General features: G+C 41.9%; 1 protein-coding gene across 1 annotated transcript in view; it reads right to left on the bottom strand.

The window, feature by feature from the left end:
• Positions 1-23,445, bottom strand: part of LOC308308367 (uncharacterized protein) — an 87,511-nt gene that overhangs the window by 20,206 nt on the left and 43,860 nt on the right. Inside the window, exons 3-33 of the mRNA XM_080753792.1 lie at positions 22,152-22,177; positions 21,954-21,986; positions 21,825-21,857; positions 21,482-21,535; positions 18,653-18,742; positions 18,458-18,532; positions 16,636-16,680; positions 16,441-16,494; positions 15,556-15,609; positions 14,897-14,950; positions 13,927-13,980; positions 13,718-13,771; positions 13,105-13,149; positions 10,121-10,174; positions 9,979-10,023; positions 9,613-9,666; positions 9,166-9,264; positions 8,470-8,514; positions 8,255-8,353; positions 7,765-7,818; positions 7,081-7,188; positions 6,567-6,620; positions 6,195-6,293; positions 6,040-6,093; positions 5,552-5,650; positions 5,393-5,446; positions 5,050-5,103; positions 4,903-4,956; positions 4,656-4,709; positions 4,139-4,183; positions 3,395-3,493 (exon numbers count right to left, since the gene is read on the bottom strand). Of these exons, the coding sequence (XP_080609918.1) occupies positions 3,395-3,493; positions 4,139-4,183; positions 4,656-4,709; positions 4,903-4,956; positions 5,050-5,103; positions 5,393-5,446; positions 5,552-5,650; positions 6,040-6,093; positions 6,195-6,293; positions 6,567-6,620; positions 7,081-7,188; positions 7,765-7,818; positions 8,255-8,353; positions 8,470-8,514; positions 9,166-9,264; positions 9,613-9,666; positions 9,979-10,023; positions 10,121-10,174; positions 13,105-13,149; positions 13,718-13,771; positions 13,927-13,980; positions 14,897-14,950; positions 15,556-15,609; positions 16,441-16,494; positions 16,636-16,680; positions 18,458-18,532; positions 18,653-18,742; positions 21,482-21,535; positions 21,825-21,857; positions 21,954-21,986; positions 22,152-22,177 (1,895 nt within the window). The remainder of the gene's footprint in view (positions 1-3,394; positions 3,494-4,138; positions 4,184-4,655; positions 4,710-4,902; positions 4,957-5,049; positions 5,104-5,392; positions 5,447-5,551; positions 5,651-6,039; positions 6,094-6,194; positions 6,294-6,566; positions 6,621-7,080; positions 7,189-7,764; positions 7,819-8,254; positions 8,354-8,469; positions 8,515-9,165; positions 9,265-9,612; positions 9,667-9,978; positions 10,024-10,120; positions 10,175-13,104; positions 13,150-13,717; positions 13,772-13,926; positions 13,981-14,896; positions 14,951-15,555; positions 15,610-16,440; positions 16,495-16,635; positions 16,681-18,457; positions 18,533-18,652; positions 18,743-21,481; positions 21,536-21,824; positions 21,858-21,953; positions 21,987-22,151; positions 22,178-23,445) is intronic.

Raw genomic sequence — 23,445 nt, 5'->3', positions numbered from 1 at the left:
AAAGTGGGATGCCAGTCCAAGGGTGCCGCAGAATAATCGGATAATATTTGGAATTCATCAATATCACTACATCAATATCACTTCACTATGCTTAGTAAAACAGACATGATTTGCACTGTACTTGAGGAGTTCTTTTTGCATCTATGGCCAACTCTCTTCACCAAAAATAGCAGATCTACAAGCTCACTACGCAGCACATTTTGAAGCGCTGTAAGCTTGAAGATTGGCAATTTTTGCGGTTAAATAATGTCAAGTATAAAGTTATTTTCAGCCAGTTCTGATGGAAACGGATATTTCTCATGAATAGTGACATAGCCTACCATATCTCAGGTGGAAAGATGTGTGTATTTACGTCGTGTAATATGACGTAATATAAAAAAAAAAATACTGTGTAATTCAGGCGTGCCTTGGATGAGAAAGTTATTTACAGGGGTGAGTGAGTAAATAGTGACTCCTACATGCTGGTCATGCCATGTGTTCAGAGGGAGTGGAGCTGGGAGGCATAGCATGTTTCTCTGTACACATTATGTTCTCCTGGTGAAGACCCTGCACTGCCAGGTGAAGGCAGATGGCAGCTGTTTAACAGCGGAGACGTGGTTGTCTAGACATCCTCCCAAACTGCTGACCAACTGGGTCAGCACTCAACAGTGACACGGGGCGAGGTGGCAGGAATTGGGATTTGGCATGAAGACTATGTCGGGAACTAAATCAAAGCATAAAAATTTAAAAATGTGGGTTCAGCACCAACATAGCTTGAACAATGTAATGTTCCTCTAAAGCATACCAAAGTTTGCTGAGCATTCGACTCGTATAATGGGCAATGTCAATGTAGTGGTCAATGTTACTATAAATAGAAAATCTTCATTTGGGGTTTGATTTTGATTTAAACTTAGCACAGGGTTTCAGCACCAATATAGCTTGTACTAGGTCATGTTTCAGTATGTGTGTGTCAGCAACAATTTCTGAAAAATACAATAGCAATACAAATATTTTAACAGATAAAAAAAAACGTTGTCAATTACTTTTATTCCCTCAGGGACATAGATTGATTCTGGGTTGGCCCTCTGTACCTCAGTAGTCTACTCTAGGGGTTTGGTCCACATGTTACTGTGCAGAGGATGGCTGCTTTGAATCTCAGATAAAGGCACCCAGGTGCTGGACATTAAAGTCTGCAACACTGGTATATTTCTCCGCCCCACTTGTTTATTGCTTTAACAAAAGCAATAAACAAGTGTAGCGGATAAATATACCAGTGTTGTAGACTTTATTGAATCTCACCAGACAACATAACAACATCAAACCCTGATAGGCCTTTTGTTTACGGCCTATGTTGGATGTGTTTTCTTTATGTTGTATTGTTGTTTTTATTATTGATTTTCCATAATGCACTTATCTTGAATTGATTATGTGTCATTAATTATGTAATCTATTTTCTTCCTGGTAATTGACCACTCCTCTGAGGGGTTTAGAGACCCTGTGATTGGTTTATCAGCTAGGTTGCTTCTTCTGACTCAAGTGCCATACGTTGTCATTACTCTTTAGCCAATGACTTATGTATAAATGTGTTCCTTTTTTTAATCTGAAAACATTCGCCTGATGAAGACCTGCAATCCTACCTGGTACAGACTGTAAATGAAGCATTCTATATCCGCTCCAGAAATGAAAACGGAAATGAATCAATTAATTCTATCGGTCTGGAGGGTGGGTCTTCACTCCAGTACCAGTACAAACATTTACTGGAGCGTGCCACAACTTTCTGCCAGGACTACTGCACATGTGCAGTAAAATGACTCAAATCTGTCCTGCAGGCTCAGTAGAAGGCAGTCGTGTGACCATTAAATGGTAGTGTTTGTTTCGTCTGGACTTGCTCTTCATTTGCTCAAATTAAATGTCCATATGCCACAAACCAAGTAGGCTTATTTGGTGCCCTAACGGCCGGACTACACCAAAAAATGCGCGCATACGCGCGTACTGTCCGTGAAGACGCTTGCGTATGCGTAAACGCTCCAGGCTACACCAAGGAGGGAGTATATGAGGAAGACCAGATAGTCTGTGTACAAAACGCATACGCGTGCATAAAAAATAGAACCGATCCTATTTTTAGGGAATGCGTATCCGTGGTTCGCGCTATCCGTACGCCTGGTGTAGCCGGCTGAATTGATATACATTGGATCCATCCAAAACGTGCATACGCGCGCACGACCCGCATATGCACGCAAAACGGCTTGGTGTAGCCCGGCCGTAATAGGCACAACTGTGTTGCATATACCTGAATGAATATTAGCCAAAAGTAATAGAAATCCATTGGATTCTCATCAACTGCTGTTTTACTGCCAGGTACTTTGTGTGAATTGAAGAGCAGTACATCATACGTGATATGTGACTATAAGCATATGTGAGACTAAGCATTTGGGGATGATAAAATATATATTTGGGATGGATACAAACAATAAATATTCATATGCACTGCAATAGAGTTGCAATATTTTATCTTGCGCCGTGGAGAGAAAAGTGTAATCACGCTTCAACAAAAGCACCCTAAAGAAGCTGGGTGGTTTTGCAATAATCAGTCGGGCAGAAACCTCATCTCTTATCTTGTTAAAGGACAACTTTGGTTTTTTACAACAAGGGTTCATATTTTAGATAGTCATTAGAGAAAAGAAAAGATGAGTGTTAAAATGTTTTCATTTACTTCTTTCTATTGTTTTAGCGATTTTACTATTTTGATTTCAGTGGTTGGGGCATGCGTACGGTACAAGTGGCTAAATATGTCTTTTTAGACACAATAAGCCAGCAATTTCTTTGTTACTATTTACACCAGCCCCCATAAGTGACATCTGAGCATGAAAGATTGCGGTGCATCTTGGGAAAGGGCTTGTTGTGTCTAAAAATACATATTTAGCCACTTGCATGCATGCCCCCAACCTGGGGGCATGTATGCAAATCATTATCGTTGAAATCACTAAAATGACAGAAAGAAGTAAATGAAAACATTAACACTCATATTTTCTTTTCTCTAATGACCATCTAAAATATGAACCCTTGTTGTAAAAAAAACAAAGTTGTCCTTTAAGGAATGAAAATAGACAATCTACCTCCCAGAATTATCTAAACCCCTGGTGATAGTGGTAGTGTGGGTGATATCTATTTCATGCTCACGTTGGTGTCCTGAGTTGTTGGTGCCGTCATGACAAGTAATGAGAGTAAAGTTGCAGATGCCACTGTCAGTGATCATGGCTCTCATCTCACTACATGGATTGGATGCCAATGAACAATGCAAATGTAACCCGAGCATTATCCTGAGAAACGTAACTTTTTTGTACATGTTTTTTCTTCAGAATTGCTGGGGTATACAAAAAAAAAAAAAAAAAAGTTCTTGGACACAATTGCATACCTTCGGCCCGTCTGGACCTGGTGCTCCGGGGATTCCCTTGGATCCTGGCAGACCAGATGAACCGAGTTCTCCTCTCTCTCCGGGAATGCCTCGCTCTCCCTGTGGGTGAAACAAATCCGTGATCATTCCACGTCACATTCTTTTGGTGAGTTTCCATTTCAACTGGTTTAGATGTTTAGTCATCTTCAAGGTGTCATGTACTGTATCTTAGTTCACCGTTTCCCGTGGACCAATTTCTATGTGTTTTGCGTGTAACTATCCTCTTTTCGTTTCCTGCATTTAAATATATCGTCATTGTCAGGCAGAAACCTTGTATCTCCAAGTTTCAAATGTGTATGTTTTTTTCCCTAAATTAAAGCCCTACTTCATCATACAAGAACGTTGCACAAAAGTAGTGAAAATAGCAGATCTACAAGCTTGTAGATCGTCTATTTTCACTATTTTTTTTTTTTTTTAAATAATCATAAAGAATGAACGGTTTTGGACATACAAGGTTTCCACCTGACAACGACGATTATATATTTTTTCAAAAGATTTCGACATTTTTATACAAAAACAAAACTTTTCATCATTTCAAAAGTATTTCAGACATAACATTTGAAAAATCGAATCATTTAAAAAGTAAAAATAAAACACATTCGAGAAGTAGTGACAATAGGAGATCTACGATCTCACAAAACATGGTATTTGTCTTTTGGGTCTTGAGCTAATAAAGTTTTGGATCCACTGTTTTAGTTTACATACCCTTGGTCCAATCTGACCCACAGCTCCGCCTTCTCCAGGAATACCCTACAAAAAGCAGACAACGGCACATTATTTAATTTCATCATGAATAATAGCTATAGCAACATGTAATTGTGGTTACATCTGTCCTTATGTGTATCAGTGTATGTACCCCAGGGGCGTCATTTGGGGCAATCGCCACCCCCTAGTGTTCACATTTAACCTCACATTCATATTGTACCATTCATTTATTAGCCACTTTGAAGGTGGCATCCCTATTTTGGGAATGTCATTAGAGGCAAACATTTTCAAACGTTTTCGGTCCCAAACAAATAGTGAAAATAGTGGATCTACAAGCTCTCAACGCGTCGCCAAGAGCTTGTAGATCCACTATTGTCGCTATTTTAGAAATGGGGCTTAAGTGGTATTATTTTTTGCCACGCCTATTTCTTTCTGCCTCCGATGTACCCGTACGTTTAGTATACAGTAAAACATATTATATGTGTACATAAAAATGTGTTGTTTTAATCGCACTCACCAGATCACCTGGTTTTCCTGACTCTCCAGGTGGCCCTTGGTTGCCAGGCAAACCCTAACAACACAAAAACAGTCAGACACCAACATGTAAGAGCAGACAACAGGGTCTAATTATCCCCCGTTTCCCTATAAATATTTTGTAGCTATCCACGCCTTTATATGTTTTTTGTTTCCCCCTTTTCTTTTTCTTTCTTTTTCCCCATGTCTTGCCTGCATTTCCCATCAATCCGAGAGTCAAAACAACCCACCTGGAATCCATTGACGCCCGGTGGGCCTTGCTCTCCCCTTTCTCCTGCAACGCCCTTGAAAACGAGACATGTACGTGTCATTAGTGGCGTCTGTGGGAATTGCCTAATGGAATTCATTTTATTTTAATTAAAAAAGCAGAGACTTACAGCTGGTCCAGGTGGGCCGGCGGGGCCGACTTCTCCGTCTTTCCCAGGCGGGCCCTACAAACAAGAAACACAGTCAACCACGCAGTACTATCGCTATGTTTGACCATATTCAAAGGGCAGCCATTTTGCTCTTACTTCATACTTGGGTGGGGCGAGTATGAATGAAAGAACAATATGCTGCTGTCAGTATGCGCTATAGTCTATTCCTTCACATCAGAAGGAAATATTTTTGTTCTTTATTATGGAGAGATGCACATTTATTTATGATTTATCTGCTCTCTTATTTTCAACTAATAATGACGGTACGCCACAAAATTATGTTTTAGATGAACAAAATACTCACTCTTTGACCAGACACTCCTGCTGATCCTTGTTCTCCTGACTTTCCTGGGTCACCCTTATGGATTCAAAACACAATCGTTGTTGTTGTTGTTTATTAATTAGATATGCATTTAGTATAGATCCGTTATCATTATTGCTGCTACATTGCGGGAGTCCTTACATTAAAGCCTTTCGGGCCTGGAAGTCCCATAGTTCCTGCAGGACCCCTGTTTCCTTGCGAACCAGTGGGACCTGGGCGCCCGTCTTCACCGGGACCCCCCTGGACAAGAAACCAACCACACTCACATTATGATCATGGAGTCACTATTAGCAAAGTTATTCATTATCGTCGTTGTCGGGTGAAAACCTTGTATGTCCAAAACCGTTTGTTTTACATTTATCATTTAAAAAATGATTGAAACTAGTGAAAACAGCCGATCTACAAGCACACAACGCCTCGCGGTGCGAGGCGTTGTGTGCTTGTAGATCTGCTGTTTTCACTACTTTTGTGCGACGGCTTTGTATGCTGAAGCAGGGCTTTACTTTGCGAAAGAACGTACAAATTTGAAACTTGGAGATACGAGGTTTCCACCCGACGATGACGTTATGCTACTGAAAATACACTGTGTAGCCAACGTGTAGTTTGTGAGTTTGTGGAATAGGACCTACCAATGGTCCTGGCTTGCCCTCTGCCCCTTGGACTCCAGGGGTACCAGTCAGACCCTTTAGAGAAAAAGAAAAAGATGCGTGAATGAACACCAGGCAATTAAGTGGAAAAAAAGATTACGATTGCGTAATAGGGGACCGTGGGAAGTGAGTCGTACCCTTGCACCTGGAAGTCCAGGTTCCCCAGTGCGTCCAGGATCACCTCCAGAACCCTTTGGCCCACCCGGTCCAGAAGTTCCTCGATCTCCTTGGGCACCCTTCAGAGATCAGATGATACAGGCTTAGAGGATTTACCATACTGTGCCTCTCGACGCCAAACGAAACGTGTTGTGGCGAAACAACAGAGAGCAAAGAATATGTCGTTACGCCAACAGACGCTCGTCACTGGGAGCTATATCTTGTTCCAATCTTGTGTTATCATTTCTAGAATCTACCCTGGTCCCATGATGCTATCATTATCATTATGATTCTCTCTGGAATAAAATCGGTATATTAGTCCATCAAACAACGGGCTACATGCTACATTATACCTTAGGTCCTGGTAGTCCATCAGCTCCGGGGAATCCTCTGTTACCAGGGGTTCCCTGAAAAAAAAAAAAAAAAAAAAGCAAAGAATTGCAGATCTTCAAGCTTGAACATTGTCTATTGTTGTACAACAATGTTTAGGGCAAAACAGTGAATTTGATGACATCTTCATTGCTAAGGCAAAGAGAATTTGATGGCATCTTCATTGCTAAGGCAAAGTTGATATGGTTGAATGCAGCATAATTCTCATACTGTTGGACGAAACAACGCCACAAAACAGAACAACTAAAACCACTTTGCTGCCTTGCATAAATCACATATAACCAACCATATATTTTCTGCATAAACGGGCACATATCCAATTTCCCATGCTATAATGAGGAATTAGCTGAAAGTGATTTATTGTGTTGGCGATCTGTTCCAAAAATGATTAATTTTCTAAATTGAGGTCCTAATGGAAATGACCCGGTCCTGTAGTGACTGATGGATGCTGCACTTTGAGGCAGAACGCTGACTCACCCTTTCGCCAACGGGACCACCGACTCCGACAGAGCCGGAGTCTCCCCTCTGTCCTCGCTTCCCTTCCTCTCCCTGGGGTCCGATCACTCCCTGAGAGCCCGGGGAACCCTAGGACACAACGTGACAGACAGAAAGCAATTAGCCCAAGGGTCTTCAACAGGGGGTCCGGGACCCCTAGGTGGTCCTCAGAGTTACTACAGGGGGTCCTCCAAATCTTTGTGTGATAAAGAAAGAAAAAGAAAATCTCCTTTTTAGCCAGATTCTTAACCAGATTCTGAGAACTTTAGCCAAAAAATAGCAGATCTACAAGCTCACAACGCCTCGTGTTGCGAGGCGCTGTGAGCTTGTAGATCGGCTATTTTCGGCAAAGACATTTGGTGTAGAGGGGAGACGTATTGACGGTTCAAGTGGTTAAAAAACACAAATTGACATGAATCCAAAATACACTGATGATTGTGCTGTCAAACAATTAAACAATATGGAATCTATGACAAGGTTGTGGGGGTCCCTGCTTCATCTCTCTCTCAACTAAGGGGTCCTTGGCCTGAAAACGTTGAAGACCCCTGAATTAGCCAACCTTACTGCGTTTCCTTCTAATTGTTGCTCTCCTGTAAGTGTAAAAAAAATAGGTCTTGTAAAACACTGCAATTTGAGTGTGTATTGTATAGCATTATTGGAACTTACGATTTCTCCTTTGGGTCCGGCTTCTCCTTTGAATCCTGCCACGCCAACGTCTCCCTAGAACACAAACATGACGGAGCGTCAGCACTGATGAACAACAGCTACTGTACTTGCCTGGGCCGCCGGCGTGGCGGTCCGAGCACCCTAAGCTGCAATAGCCTAGCCTGACAGCATGTCGCGGGTTCGAATCCCGTTCCCCGCGAGTCACGACCTTCGCTGCATGCCACTCCCCATCTCTCTCCACATTTCCTGTCAGTCTACTGCCATGTCAATAAAGGCATACATGTCACTTGACCCATTATAAGTAAACAGCACATTGTGACCTTATCAACAAATGGTATTTACTATGAGTCCTCTCTAGTGACCTATATGAGACTAATGTATACAGTACATTTTTGGAGTAAACGGGCACATGGCCTGATCTGTTTTGTTTGTGGATAAAGGCGTGAGGTTGGTGAGAGAGACAATAATGTGTCAGTAGGAGCCAACTTACAAGTTGTCCTTTAATACCAGGCTGGCCAGTGCTTCCCTGGGGTCCTGGAGGGCCCAACGGTCCAAGATGGCCTCCTGGTCCTCCTGGGCCCACATTGCCCTGCAAAGGAGAACCGTGCAGCCATGTTACATTAAGGCTGTGTGTGAGCACATGTCAGATATGATGAGTATACATGTATCATGTATGTCATGGACAGGGAGTGATTTTTAACTTACCACTGGGCCTTTTGAACCCGTGCCACCGTCTGTCCCAAAGGGACCCTATGAACAGAACATAATGTCTAGTTAGATCCACAAAACCTTTATGGCGCTGTTGAGTATGGTGAGCCATGCAACACATAGGCAATGCTAGTAAAAAACGTCTGATGACCTGAAAGCCAGTGGTGGTAATGTTTTACTTGAGTAAAAGTGTCAATAATGTAGAAATACTCTATTAAAAATATTGGCATCAAAATGTACTTAAAGTACCAAAAGTAAAAAGTACGCAGAATGTCCCATTTCATGTTTTCAAATGTACAAACATCTTTTGCAGATATTGCAGATCTACAAGCTCACAATGTGACACATCACGACACATTGTGAAGTTGTAGATTGTCTGAAGTTGTTAATGTAGGTTTTGTAATGATTATCAAAATCTACAAAGTAACTTGTTTTAAAATAAATGCAGTGGAGTAAATGTCCAATATTTGGATCCAAGATGTAGTGGGAGTAGAAGAAAAAGTATTGAATATTGGAAATACTCAAGAAAAGTACAAATGACTCAAAATTGTACTTGTAAATGTACTTGGTTACTTTAGAGCACTGTGTGAAAGCAAAAGTCTGCAGTATACTGTATGATGGTGTAACTAACTACTGGGTGAGTTTGTATGTAGTATATCTAAGGTGTAAGCATAGATGAAGTAAGCGACTAACTCGAATGCCAGTTGATCCAGGTCTTCCCTGGTGACCGGTCTCTCCTCTCTGTCCCTGTTGGCCTTCAGGGCCACGGACTCCTGTGGAGCCTGCTTGTCCCTGTGGGAGACAGAAGCCATCGTCACACCTCTTCGTATTGATAGAATCATGTCTAAAGTGCTTCCACAGTAGCCGTTGTACAGGAATATGACCTGGTGACATTAGTGCAGACTTAGAGGGAATTGAAAGGCTTTTAGCAGTATTATATGATGCATATTGGATACTGTTTGCAGGAAAAGCTGTCACTATGTAATTTCTATACCGTATCAGATTAGATAGATAGGTAAATAGGTAGATAGGTTGATAGGTAGATAAATAGATAGATAGGTAGATACGTAGATAGATAGGTTAACAGATACTGTAGGTTAATAGATAGATAGGTGTATAGATTGGTCATAATGCACTTGCCTTCATTCCTGGTGTTCCTGGATAGCCAGGTGGTCCAGTGATACCCAAGGGACCCTGTCAGGTCACAGAAACAATGTTAAGGTGGCATAATCTGATGAATGAGGATTGAGCACCTCGGGCCATCCCGTTAATTACGAGATATTTTCAACCCAGCATCCCAATTTGGGCATAGGTGGAATGAGTAAACAAAACAAATGTAAAAGATTTGTTTAATTTAAAAACAATTAAAATATTGTAATAATAGCAGATCTATACAATCTAACATAGTTCATGTCGTATGATTGTAGTAGTGATTGTTGTCATTGCCGTCTGGTGTCAAACAAGACACATAAAGGATTGCCATGCCTAACACCGTGACAGACTTACCATTGGACCTGGTTTGCCAAGGTTTCCAGGTGGGCCACGTTGACCCTAAAAGACAAAACCAGTTCAGTCTTCATGTTCATGTCAGTGTGATATCAAGTAAATGTATTATCATAAAAAGAAAACATTGGGCTTTGATCCTTACAGGTGTACCGCCGGGTCCCGAGCGACCCCTCTCTCCTGGCATCCCAAGAGGACCCTAGAATGATCCCAAAAGTCAGATACCTTCACAGAAACCAAGCAGTAATACAGTATACATGTATGTTCAGGGACGTGCTGGCCATTGGGAATAGTGGGACAACTCCCGAACGGCCGGTTCATTCCCGGCCGGTCCAGGCCGGCCATTGGGAAAAAAATTGGGGGGCTGGGCGGCCAACAAAGTAAATCGTCATTGTCGGGCAGAAACCTTGTATCTCCAAGTTTTTCGCAAAGCAAAGCCCTGCTTCATCATACAAGGCCGTTGCACAAAAGTAGTGAAAACAGCAGATCTACAAGCACACAATGCCTCGCACCGCGGCTGTTTTCACTAGTTTAAATCATTTTTAAATGATAAATACAAAACAAACGGTTTTGGACGTATAAGGTTTCCACCCGACAACGACAAAATATATATATATTAAAAAAAATTAGGGCCTCTCCAACTCTTTTTCCCGGGCTGAATCAGGGGCCCAGCACGTCCCTGTGTATGTTTACGCCTGATTTATACTTCGTTAATAAGGCTATCACGCGCTTAGCACTTTCGCCGCCGCATTACTCCGTAATTGCGTTCGTCCTACTCTCCCCATTACTAACCCTATCTCTAACCCTAACCACATGCGTAGCCACATAGTCGGAGTAATGGAGACGTCAGACTTTCATAATCCTCCGCACTCAGCCATTGCGGCACTAAAGAAACTGCCTCGTCGATAGGATGGGTTTCTGTGTACAGTGGGGACCTCATGTTTCCTCCAGCCCTCATTTCTCACATGGCCCTCCCCTCTTCTAGCGGTACCATGAGGCCGATTCTTGCAAAACACATATTTGGACACTGCTCCTACAGATTTTGCCCTAAAATCAATCAAAGCGGTACACAATATCTCTAAAGTAATGTCATCAACATGGATCTGTCCCAATTTCCTATATTCCCTCCTGATTGGCTGCCATTGCCTTCTAACGTTTGTGTATGAGACCTGGCGGTCGCTTATCTCCCGATTAGGGAGTCTTACCGGTAATATGTTGTTTTATGTTGTATGGTTATGTGTTGTTTTTGTTTGCTGTTTTCAATGAACCTTAAATGCATTAAGGTTTTCCCGCTAGAACAGGCCCATGTGAAAAATGTGGGGTAGAGGTTCTGAATTGGCATCCAGGGAGTGTGTGTGCAGAGTTTGGCCACGACCGGGCCAACAGTGCCGGAGATTAGCTGCTAACAGACGGACAGACGCACGCACGCACGGACGGACGGACGCACGGACGGACGGACGGACGGACGGACAGGGACGAATACATACTCTCGGCCATGCCTTTCGGGCTGGCGGAGACAAGAAGCACAATACTGGACATGATCAATGTTATGATCTATTACAGCATGAAGCTTCCTTTATTTCATTTCACAAAACCAGTGGCACAAGTTATTCGCTTAACCTCCAAATGTATGATTTATTTTAATTGCAAAAAATAGTCTATATACAAGCCAGCGGCACATTACGACAGGGACGTGCAGAGAATGTTAAAGAGGCAGGGGCTGAAATTTCTAAACATCTAAACAAACTTTGGTAAGGGAGGGGTTATTAATAATGACCCCCCCTCCCAAGGAGGATTTTAGGGGAGGGTCATGCTATTTTGATTTTAATCTCGGGGAGGGTGATGCTATTTTAATTTGAGTGTCAGGGAGGGTCATGCGATTTTGAATAAAAAAATAGTCTGGGTTTTTATAGGCCTATATATATTTTACTACAGCGTTCCTTTCAATAATATTATGGCTGTGTTTATACTACAATGTATTTTCCTAAAACAATGGAGAGCTGTTTAAGGCAGCAACAATGGTTGTCAGAACTGTATCCCCCCTCCCTAAAGTAAAAAGTGAAATGGTGCTAAAAAAAGAAAATTAACGACCGCTCGTTGAAAATGCGCATTTGACCCAGATTTGATCACAGGCAATCAACAGCACAAAATGAATGGCAGCTGTTACAAGCCTTCTCTTTGTTGTGCACATGTGTCAATTGTTTTATCTGTAACCTAGATGTCAAATAACCTGTTCTCAACCTGTGAGAACTTCTCACCTTTGTTGTGATGTCCACGTTGACTTTTACACTAGCAGCAGTAGGCTACTCACTGTATGTTACTTTAGTTTGGAGGGTGTGTTAGTTTATATTTGGAAATGTGTTTTTGGGATGAAGTGCAGCTGGGATCTCAATGCATCATATTAGCCTATTCATTATTGTTCTTTGCTGCTGCCGCCCGCACCCGTTTTGAACCCTAAAAAAAATCCTAATTATTTACAGTAAAAAAAGAAAGAAAGAAAATAAAATTTGCAATGCCCACCCAAGTTTAGGTTTTAGGCATAATTTTACTGTTGTAAATATCATGTTGTAGGGGAGGGTCAATCTTTTTTATTTTAATGCTTGGGGAGGGTCATTGATTTTTCCCCCAATTGAGAGGGAGGGTCATGGCATTTTATAAAGGGGCTTATACATTTTCTCCAGTAACACCCCTCAATAAAAAACGACCCCTCCCTAAACATATTGAAAATAGCAGACCTCCAAGTTCACAACGCGTTGCAGCACAACGCGCTGTGAGCTTGGAGGTCGGCTATTTTCGGTACTTCATAACACACTAAACTAAGCATAAAGAAGGCAATACTGGAGATGTGGTGTGGATTTTTGGACAGTGAGTGCAATTCTTTCGACATAAGATGCTGCATTTAAGTTCAGGGGAGTTGGGACAAGTCAATTCCCTTGAATGCTACCTTCGGTTAAGGCATGGAAAGAGGGGCATTCGCATTTCTTTCACCATAGTAAAAACTGTTTTTTTACAGACAGATAAAAGGGCAGGGCCTCAATCCCCCTTTTTTGTGCATCACCGCCATACAATGAAGTGTAAAATATCCCCCGGGAACTGGGGGGTTACGAAAGTTGTTTAAAAAAGACTCACCATTGGGCCAGGTCCTCCCATTGGGCCAGTGGGGCCATTGGCACCCTATAAAATCACATAAACCACATTTATAAATACAGCAAATGGACCACAATAATGACACTTCATAATGTGATTAGCCTATACCATGCTGGCAGTGAGCCATGAGAGGATGGCATCATAACAGGTCATATAGCTCAGTGGTTCCCAAACCTTTTAACACGAAACCCAAAAGAGACATTTTTGCCCGGGACCCAAATTTAGAGAAAACAGATGGGCTGTTTTCACTACTTTTTAAATATTTGTTTTCTAATTTATGGAATTTATTAGATTTTTCTTGTGGGCTATTCATTAAATATTAATGAAATTATTATTTTTATTATTATTTATTTTTTAATTCATGAAAATCCTTTTGACTGTTTTTTTAGATTTTTTATTTATTTATTTTTTCAAAAAAAAAAAAAAAAAGGTAAAACTAAATGTAGGAAACAAATTATGAAGGGATCCATAAAAATGTGTCCATGACCCACAAATGGGTCCCGACCCACTGTTTGGGAACCAGTGATAATAGCTCACCAAAAACCTACACTAAGAAGGTGTCATGGCATGCGTTTGTGATTCCTACTGTACTTACCTTGGATCCGACTGTTCCCGTTTCTCCTTTTTGTCCACCAGGACCGGTATGACCCTGCAATCAGAAAGACCCATTCCATCTGGAATTTATTTGAGGTTCTGAAACTGTATACCATAAGAGGTTTCATTTCTTCCCGCCTCGCCTAAGCACAAGAAAGCAAAAAGTTAATCTAAAATAAATATTTGAGTCTGGTAATACTTTATACTCACTCTGTGACCTTTCAATCCTGGGGGTCCGGGTGTCCCTGGAAATCCTCTAGCTCCCTGAAACACGTTTCATAGAAGGTTAGAACATTCTGCGAACATATGCGGATCTAATAGCTCACAATGTGTCGCAGCACAACGCAGTGTGAGCTTGTGGATCGGCAATTTCAGCAAAGAGATTCTGTGAAGAAAGGAGAGGGTCTAATATAGACCCCTGGGGGACTCATGGGTTTTAATAAATTTAGGCCTAGAATTATTGAATGCTTTAACCAGTGACAAATAGCAGATATACAAGCTCACTGTGAGCTTGTAGATTTGCTATTTTTGAAAAAGTCGTGAAAATGTGTGCAAATCTTTGAATATATGCATTTTCAAAGCAAACGATTGTAATTTTGCTTCTGGGTGGTCCCTGGAACTAAATATTTTGAGATGGGGGTCTGTGGCCAAATACATGTCAGTTTGGGGGTCCTTCACATGAAAAGGTTTGAGAACCACTGACATAGTAGTCTCTCAAGAACAGACTAACTGAGCTCCAGTGAAGTGAAAAGGACCTTTTTCTCTGGCGAGCCAGATTGCTGACATAGAAACATAGAGTTTTTCAAAAAAATCTTAGAAGGATTCAACAGACACTTATAGAATCGGGTCAAAATTCTAATTTTCACGATTTTTCAAAAATAGCAGATCTACAAGCTTGCAGTGCGGCACTCGGTGCTGCACTGTGAGCTTGTATATCTGCTATTTTTCAATAGTTAAAGCATAAAATAATGATACCATAATGATAAATAATGATAATGTGTACCTGTTCTAAATGGGTTAAATTGTTAATTATCGTACATGCATTGAAGCAATATTGCTGCTCACAACCCGTGTTAGGAGAGCATAAGAACCACATTGTATTCCATATTTCTGTATTATTTAGCGATATTTTAGTGGCTGTACATGCATGATTCAACTATACGGCTATAGATGTCCTTACGGCAGAGCCAGGGAACCCCATCTCCCCTGAATTTCCTGATGTGCCTGCTTCTCCCTGTGTGAAGACAAGAAGACAATTGTGTGCATCACAAACTGTTCTCTGGCAGCAAGGTTCCGGTAGAAATCTTATGTGTTTTTAGTATACGCTGCCAAATCGCCCATTTTATTTGGCTCCTTGTTCCTTGACACATCATGCTGTTATCTGGCCCTGGCAGCGCTTACTATTTAAAAAACACTCTGAAGATACACAGTGTCCTTAAATGTTGACATGCACTGCACTGAAGTGAAGTAAATACTAGACACAAAACCTATGCTTCCTCCAAATAGCTTTTATCATTAATTAAATGACCAGATTAATCTATTAATCTATGCTGAACTGATTAAAATGTACATTGAGGAGAACGTTTGACTTCATACTATTGTTCTGGCTGTGATCGTTGACTAAAGGCTTAAAATGCGGGTGAAATTTGAGCAAATGCTGATTTGCCCTCTTTGACCTGAACAAAAAAAGCAGAAGTAGTAGGAAAATTATTTCCGTTCTTAACTGATTTCAAAGTCAAACATGGGCAATTTGTGTATGTAAGTTATACTGTGTATATATTACATAATGTACAGTCACAGAATATTGATCACATTAACAGCGGAGCAGAACTAACTCACGTCTTCGCCTGGTTTCCCCGGTGGACCCTCAGGGCCCCTCTGGCCAGCTGGACCCTACAACACACACGGTTAGGTTGTTGTTACGTTAGTGTCATCTATTTGCACAATGACGAAGCACAAGAGGCAAAACCATCGGAAAAGAAACCAAATAAATCACAATGACAAGCAAAGAAACCACCGAACAGAAGAATGTAATCAACATGATAACTGAACGTTTAATTAGCATTGTGTGTCTGCAAATGCAGATGCATTCATTTTATCGCAGCTATGGAAGGATGTTTGGCCTACTGGAAGGATGTTTGGCCTACAGTACGTTCTATGAACACTGCCAATGTACTCAAAAGTAGGATGTTAGTATCTTAAGGCCCTATCACAGAAAAGTCTGGGGTGATAACAAGCTATCACCGCGGTGTAGTCTTTTAAAGTCAGAATATTACAACATTACGTCATTCGCTACGGTGAAGGGCTATCACCGCGAACCCTGACATCTCTCCTCTGTTTTTACCTTCAGACATCTCCCCATTACCCCGTTCACTGATTGGTCGATCTTGACCAATCAGTGTGCACCCTGGTTTCAGAGGCACAGAGGCGTGGTGATAGGACTTCACCGTGAGTCCGTGACTATGATGGCCTCCACTTGTTAACACAATTTTAGGTGATAGCTTATCACCTAAAAGTTGAGGTGATAGCTCTTCACCTCGGACTATGATAAAGCCTTTACTGAATGTGCACGGGGAAAACAAAACAATGCAGTTAATGTTATGGGTTTACAGGTGATACCAGCACATGGCAAGCACACCAAGTGTATAAGCAGATTGGCATGAATGAATATTAGAATAAGAGGTTGAGATTCATAGAAAAACATGCACAGGAATGTTTTTATACCATCTGTCCATTATCACCAACATCTCCAGGAGGTCCTTGTGGTCCGGCATGTCCCTGACAAGAGTAAAGTAGACAACATAAGAAGGGATATAGGGAAAAATGAAAATAAAAAAAGAAATTGTGTGTAGAAATCTTTAGCGTCTGATCTTATCGGTGATTTGTAATCAGCGTAGGTGTCCAGAATGATGAACTTACAGGTGAGCCATTTGGTCCGGGAGGTCCTCGCGTTCCGGCCTCACCCTGAAGAACATAAGAGCATGGTTTTAAACGTCTAGGCATGTTTTAAAAAAGATGTCATTCATTTAATTCGCATACACAATAAATTAGAATATGGTATCATTGGGCTGTAATTCAACAAAATACACATACTAAGCCAGATATAATCATTGTACATCAGATGCATTTTTTAAGGTGAAAATGTCATGTATGAAATACAGGCAAGCCTGTAGTGTATATGCCCAATCTTAGGGTACTGTGTGTATACGGTGCCAAAATGGTGGTTTATATCAAAGCCCAGTAAAAAAAAATACATGTTATTAAAGCTGTAGCTTTAATAAAATGTATTACAATTATTACCATATCTTAGTTTGTTACATTTTGACTCCGGTGTCGACTCAAGTAGGAAGACACCTAGTGGTTGACAATGGCAATAACGTTATTTGAAACACGTGGGCATAGATGGAACGAGATTCATCCTCTGGACTGTAATGTGGTTTTAACATAGTTGCAATTATGGATTGCAGTCCTTATTATTCAAATGATTAATTGCCTTTCAAGTTTCAACCATGTGCACACAGTCAGTGACTGGGGTGAGTTTTTATTTCAATGTTGTAATTACCTCTCTCTGTCAGGAGAGGGAGACAACGGACATAACACGTATGTATTGTAGCCAAATGTTTTATTTTAGTGGCGTACTGTGCCTGATAATGGAATCCGTAGGAGACGGGGTTGAATAAATTAGAAGGCGTGGCTTGTGATTGGCTGGAGCGGAGGTCTGGAGCGCTCGGCTGTGGTCACTTTGAATGTTAACCTCTATGCCTAAACCTAACCCAAACCCTAACCTTAACCTCAGTAAAACTATGCCTAAACCTAACCCTAACCTCGGTAAAACTATGCCTAAACCTAACCCTAACCTCGGTAAAACTATGCCTAAACCTAACCCTAACCTCAGGAAAACTATGCCTAAACCTAACCCTAACCTCAGTAACCCTGATGCTGGTGAGTATACCCTGCCGACGCTGGTGAAGGGAAAAAAAAGAGCTCCTTCCCCCACCGTCTCCTACGGATTCAATAATAGCGTACTGTGCAGGATGAATTCAGCTTGGAAGTATTTCCCAGCATGCCTTGGGGCACGTGCCGACACACATTGTTTGGGTTTTGTGTTGATCGTGCTTATTGTGTGAGTTGGAGAATGGTTTGCATGTTTATTGTGATTGGTGGGGTTGTTCGGTACTGTATCCGTCGTTCCATTCGGTCATCAAGTGTGCGTGTTTACAGTATATGTGGTTGTGGGACCATGGCCGAGGGGTGAGTCTCCCACTCCTCCCCCAAGTGTTCATTCCAATCACCCATCCATTCACCCCATCGATCAATACAATATTCAGCAATGTTCAGCTATTCTCTGTGTTCCAACACTTTCCATAATACGCTTTGTAGGAAGGCAATGGCCTGTGCTCATATGGGACTCTCTTTTTTTCAGAGGGTTTCGCATGTTATGCCTATCCCCACCCTTAACCCTAAACTTAACCCCACAAAAGCTATGCATAAACCTAATCTTAATACCACACAAACTATGCCCTAATCTTAGTCCTAACCTTAACCTCACAAAAACGATGGGAGAAAGGACCAAGTATAGAGCACTGGGGATGAAGGTGACTTCTGTTTGAAATACTTTACATTCCTGTTCAAGTATTGATGATTTATTTTTTTTATTCGTGTGTTCAGGGTCCATAGCTTTATATTTAAATAGGTATTTTCTTCGTAAAGCGTGACATACACTCGTCAGTTTAAAACGTACCCTTGATCCGGGAATCATGGCCATCTGTCCCGCTGACTTCTCATCAAAACCGCTTGCCATATGGGCTCCAAGACCCTGAAAAGAGAAAGTGGTTTATTACAACTACAAGCTCACAATGTGTTGTGATGCTTGTAGATCAACATTTTTTAATAACTCACTCCTGGGTGCATTAGGTGTATCGTAATGTAAACTCACTCCTGGACCTGGATGTCCTGGAGGTCCCGAATCTCCGGGCTGACCTGGAACACCGGGCTCTCCATCGTAACCTGCGGAGCCTCGCAGTCCCTACGCATCAGAAACAAGAACCACCACGTCAATCCCAATCTATTTCAAAGTTGACACAATGAGTTCCCCAAGTGCTTTGTTTTGGCAGAGTCAGTCCGAGAATGTGTCCGTCTTGTAAATGATTAAATAAACACTGGAGCTTTCGTTGTGTTGTGTTTATTAAGAATTTAATTGAGAGTCGTGAAATGTGTATGGGGCAGAGCACAGCTGAGCCGGCGTGCTAATAAATCAGGATAGAAAATGTTCCCTTCCCCAAAATGCTGGTTCCATTTGCATTAACACTCCAACATTACGTATCCTGTGGGCAGCACATTCATTTATCATTTCATGGTCTGTTTTTGTTTGCTGGGCGCGGTATATCTCAGCGTGTTAAATAATTCATTTTGTTCCTGTGTTTATCTCTTTCCCATGAAATCAGCATTTATAAAGCTAACCCTTAATTTGTATGATCTATTAATAATTTGTCCGAATCCGACAAAGTGATTGCGCATTATGTGTTTCCCCATCATTAGATAGGCCTTCATTTATCCTGTGGGGGAAATTCAGTCGTTAATCGCAGAACAGCAGCAAATGTAAAAGAAGATACAGGACAGATATAGGCAAAAAAGGCATCAGCAGGGCAAAAAAAGGGCAAAAAAGAGCACTGAAAAGCCCCAGGGCTACCGGCACAAAGGACTGACTGAGTGTTTTGTTGTACTGTTCTGTTTTCTTGGTGGTAGGGGTTGGCCAGCCTCCAGCTTTTCCTTAGTTCTCGTTTCTGCCACCTCATTCACACCGTCCAGTTTAGCACCGACAACAGAGCCTTCACCAGCCTGTTAACAGTCCCCAACGTTCCCGTAACCCCCCAGCATGCAACTGCAAAGAAGAGTTCACTAGACCGGTAGAACTGGGGTCTTCAACAGGGGGACGGGGTACGGGAACCCTAGGGGGTCCTTAGAGTTACTACAGGGGGGCCGCCAAATCCTGTGTGATCGGATAATTCTTTATTCTATTTTCAGCAAATAGGTTTGGTGTAGAGGTAAAAAAGAGCAGACCAAGTACGGAGTGAAAGGTCACGTTTACAAAGCATCGACAATTTAACTAGTTAAATGCCTGAAAATACTAACATGAATCCAACATAGACTGATGACAGTGCTATCAAACAAGTCATCTATCTATGAAATCGATGAAAATCTGCATCACACATTTATACAATATGTAGAGGGGGTCCCTGCTTCATCTCTCTCTCAGCTAAGCGGTCCTTGGCCTGTTGAAGACCCCTGTGGTAGAACATCTGCAGCATCCTGTTGCACAAATTGCGAAACCTGAGCTTCGGCAGTATTTTCCAGAAGTGCGTTATTTGTCAACGGGAGCAGGCGATGAGGCCATAGTGGAAAACGTCGCCCAAAAAACATGAAAATAGCCCAGAGTCGCTGGCTGTTGCCCGCTGTTAAAACATAGGGTAACCCTTACGTATTATCAGTTCAGTTGCTTGTTCAGCTGAACGCCTATACTGTAGGTACTTGTAGGCATCCATGATCTCCGCACATGGTGCTGGGACCCAGGGGGGAATCCTTATTTTGGTAGTCCAGCACCAGCTCTGGTCTTGCCTGCGTTGAGCCGGAGGTGGTTACTGTCACTATCCACCTGTTTACACGAGAATTTACCGTAGCATTATCTGTGGGACACTTCCGGAGAACAGCTGACATACAAGCTCACGTTGCGTTGCAGATGCAACCGTTGTGAGCTTGTAGATCACACTTGGCTGCAACGACGGAAGCTGTTGCACACCTTCTGCGCAATGCACGATGGGACGTTGGAAACTTGTGGATAGTGTCACGCCACCTCACAAACCTCTCCACCGTGCAGGGCGTCATGTTTGTCCGTGTTGTCCCCCGTAATGCGGCCGGGCTGACAATGTCATTTAAGAAATTCTGGAGGTGACACGAGATGAAATCGGAAGTTGGCGGTGTGCCCCAACTGTGCCCTGGGGTGCATCCGTGCTGCACACTAGCACATTGGACTAGCAACCCTGCAGTATTGCAGGTATCCAGGCCACCAGGCAGTGGTCCACCAGCATTGCAATTAGCTTCTCAGACAGCAGGTGTGGCTGCTGACTGAAAGCCCATTAGACTCCAAGACAGTTTAAAAACCTACGGTACGCCTAATTTAGTTGTGTGCTGGTGTTGCACACCGGAAATAGCAGATCTACTAGATTGAAATGCGTCACGTTGCCTATTCTTTAGTGCAGGGCACCTCTCCGCATCATGTAAGTATAAAGTTAGGCTTTGGTGTAGAAACAAATTATGAAATGTATTGATCGTAGTAGATAATAATAATCACCACGCGTTGGTGCTAGGCAGTAGCGAAGATTATACTGAAAGCCCAGAAGCCATAATGTAAGTTTGCATGCCAGCATGTTGTGTGACCCCTATCCAAATCAACACACCATTAAAAAAAAGAGAAAAAAAAAGAAAAGGAAGAAAAATCCCCAAACTAAAAAATAATAATGCAGTAGGGCATTAATCCTTGGCATTTCTGACAAGGATCAACAATAAATAGTCAAGGGTTCTGTTCAGTCAGAGCCGCAATGAAAGAGTTATTAAGATCTGAATCCAGAGCTTGTTTTTTTTATGCTGTCAGAGTGCCAATGTAAACGTACTGCATTCTCATGCCTCGCCTCGTTCTATCTGTTTGAGGCCTTCAAGGAGGTTCACTTTATAAAAGAAATAAAAGAAAAGACTTGTGAATGCGACATACAGGCCTTCCTTTGTGTCCACGGTCTCCTCTTATTCCTGCTGCACCGGGGGGACCCTGTGATAAAGAATGGAACAGTAACCAATTAAAACATTCGCTCCTAACACAGGCATATAGCCATGCCATCGGGGCAGCATTCATATAAATGGCATTACATGCTGCTGGATACTCAGTGGACATTTCAACCACCACCAGAGACCAGAGTCCTTTTTAGGTGAAGTTAGGTATACGTTTGAAAGTGTGCTCTTATGCCATCTAGTGTCAACTCGTGTAGTTGGATGTTCTGTCTTCAGTGAACTGTATTTAGGGACAGCTACATGGTCGGAAATACAAAAGAAAGGCTCACCATTGCTCCAGGACGGCCCCTAATCCCTGTCACCTGTCAAAACACAATTAGACGAAGATTTAGAATTAGTTCTCTGATTCTGTCTTTATATTGACTGTTTATTTGAGTTTATTCATAGCATTCACTTACAATTGGCACATCTCCAGGCTCGCCTTTCTGACCCTAAAGAAACAATTAGATGTTATGATAGCAATGAAATTACAGTTATTATTATGATAGCAATTTTGTTGGTGATGAGTTTTCTAGATGTTTCACACTGCATGTCATAGCGATGGCCATAGTGAATCAATGATGCTGTTTTGACTGTCAATTTCCCAGTAAGCTTACCCTATAGACTTTGCCGCCACCACCATCTGCAGTGAGGAAAGCACACGAATATTCACGTTAGTTGAGTTCATGCATTGATTATTCACAAAACATCAAGCATAATAGTATTTTACTGTATGTCAGTGTCATGAGTATTCAGTCCACAAGAGTCCAAACATTGCATGTTATTGACAAGGTCTGGGAACCTGGATCAAACAAAGCACAGACTTACAAGCTTGTGAGCTTGTAGATCTGCTATTTTCAGCAAATGGACACTTTATTCACATCTGTCAACACACAACAGCCTGATGAGCTTATAAGTAGGCTATATGACGTCAGGCTGTTAGCTGACACTTTGTACATTAAATTCCAGATGATGTCTGCAGAAATGCTTGTCAAACTTCTTGTCAGAGTGTCATGCAGGCTCTTTCTCAGTTTCAAACATTTTTTTGATATTAGTTCTTTACAACGTCTTCCTTCCAACAGTGTTCCCAAAATGCATTGTGACAGCACCAGACTCAGACCACCACACCGCAAATAGCTTGTTCCATTTATTAAATAAACACATATCACCCTCATCTTTCCACTCAAACGCGTGATTTTGTTTGACAAATATCAGTCTAACATGGACCTAAAGAAGCTCTGCATGGGTTCCCACCACCACAGAGGCCCGGGTTGGGATTCCTGGCATCGGTGCCTCTGGCTTGGGTGGGCGCTATACCAAACACACTTGGCAGTGTTAATGGGGGAAGCTGGCAGGGGTTTGTATATCCTGGTATTATATAAATCAGTGGTTCCCACACAGTGGGTCGGGACCCATGTGTGGGCCACTTACGGACCAATTTCTATGGGGCGCGACTGGAGTAAAAATCCCATTTTATTTTCCTACATTTTATATATGTATTTCAAAGAATTTTCCCCTCCTCAAAATATCTTTTGTTTTTAGAAGATTCTTTTTAAAACTAATACTTTTTAAAACAAACAAACAGACAAACACATCTAAGAAATTCCACACAATGAAATAAATATATAATTAAGAAGTAGTGATTAGTGAAAATAGACGATCTACAAGCTTGTAGATCTGCTGTTTTCACTATAGTTTTGGCTTGGGTCCCGTGCAAACGTCTGATTTCTCTTTTTGGCCTGCAGAGAAAAGGTTTGGGGAACCACTGTGTGCTATAGATGCACTATAGCGACCCCTACTGGCTGGACGGGACACGTGTTCAGCAGGTGGGGGACCTGAGGCAGACCTAGCTACCTTTAGTGCTGCTGCTGTTGCATAAACGAAATACAAAAAAAAAAGATGAATAATTTC

Source organism: Nannobrachium achirus, assembly GCF_963921795.1.
Source record: "Nannobrachium achirus genome assembly, chromosome: 22".
Lineage (NCBI taxonomy): Eukaryota > Metazoa > Chordata > Actinopteri > Myctophiformes > Myctophidae > Nannobrachium > Nannobrachium achirus.
This window is presented reverse-complemented; position numbering and strand designations above follow the sequence as displayed.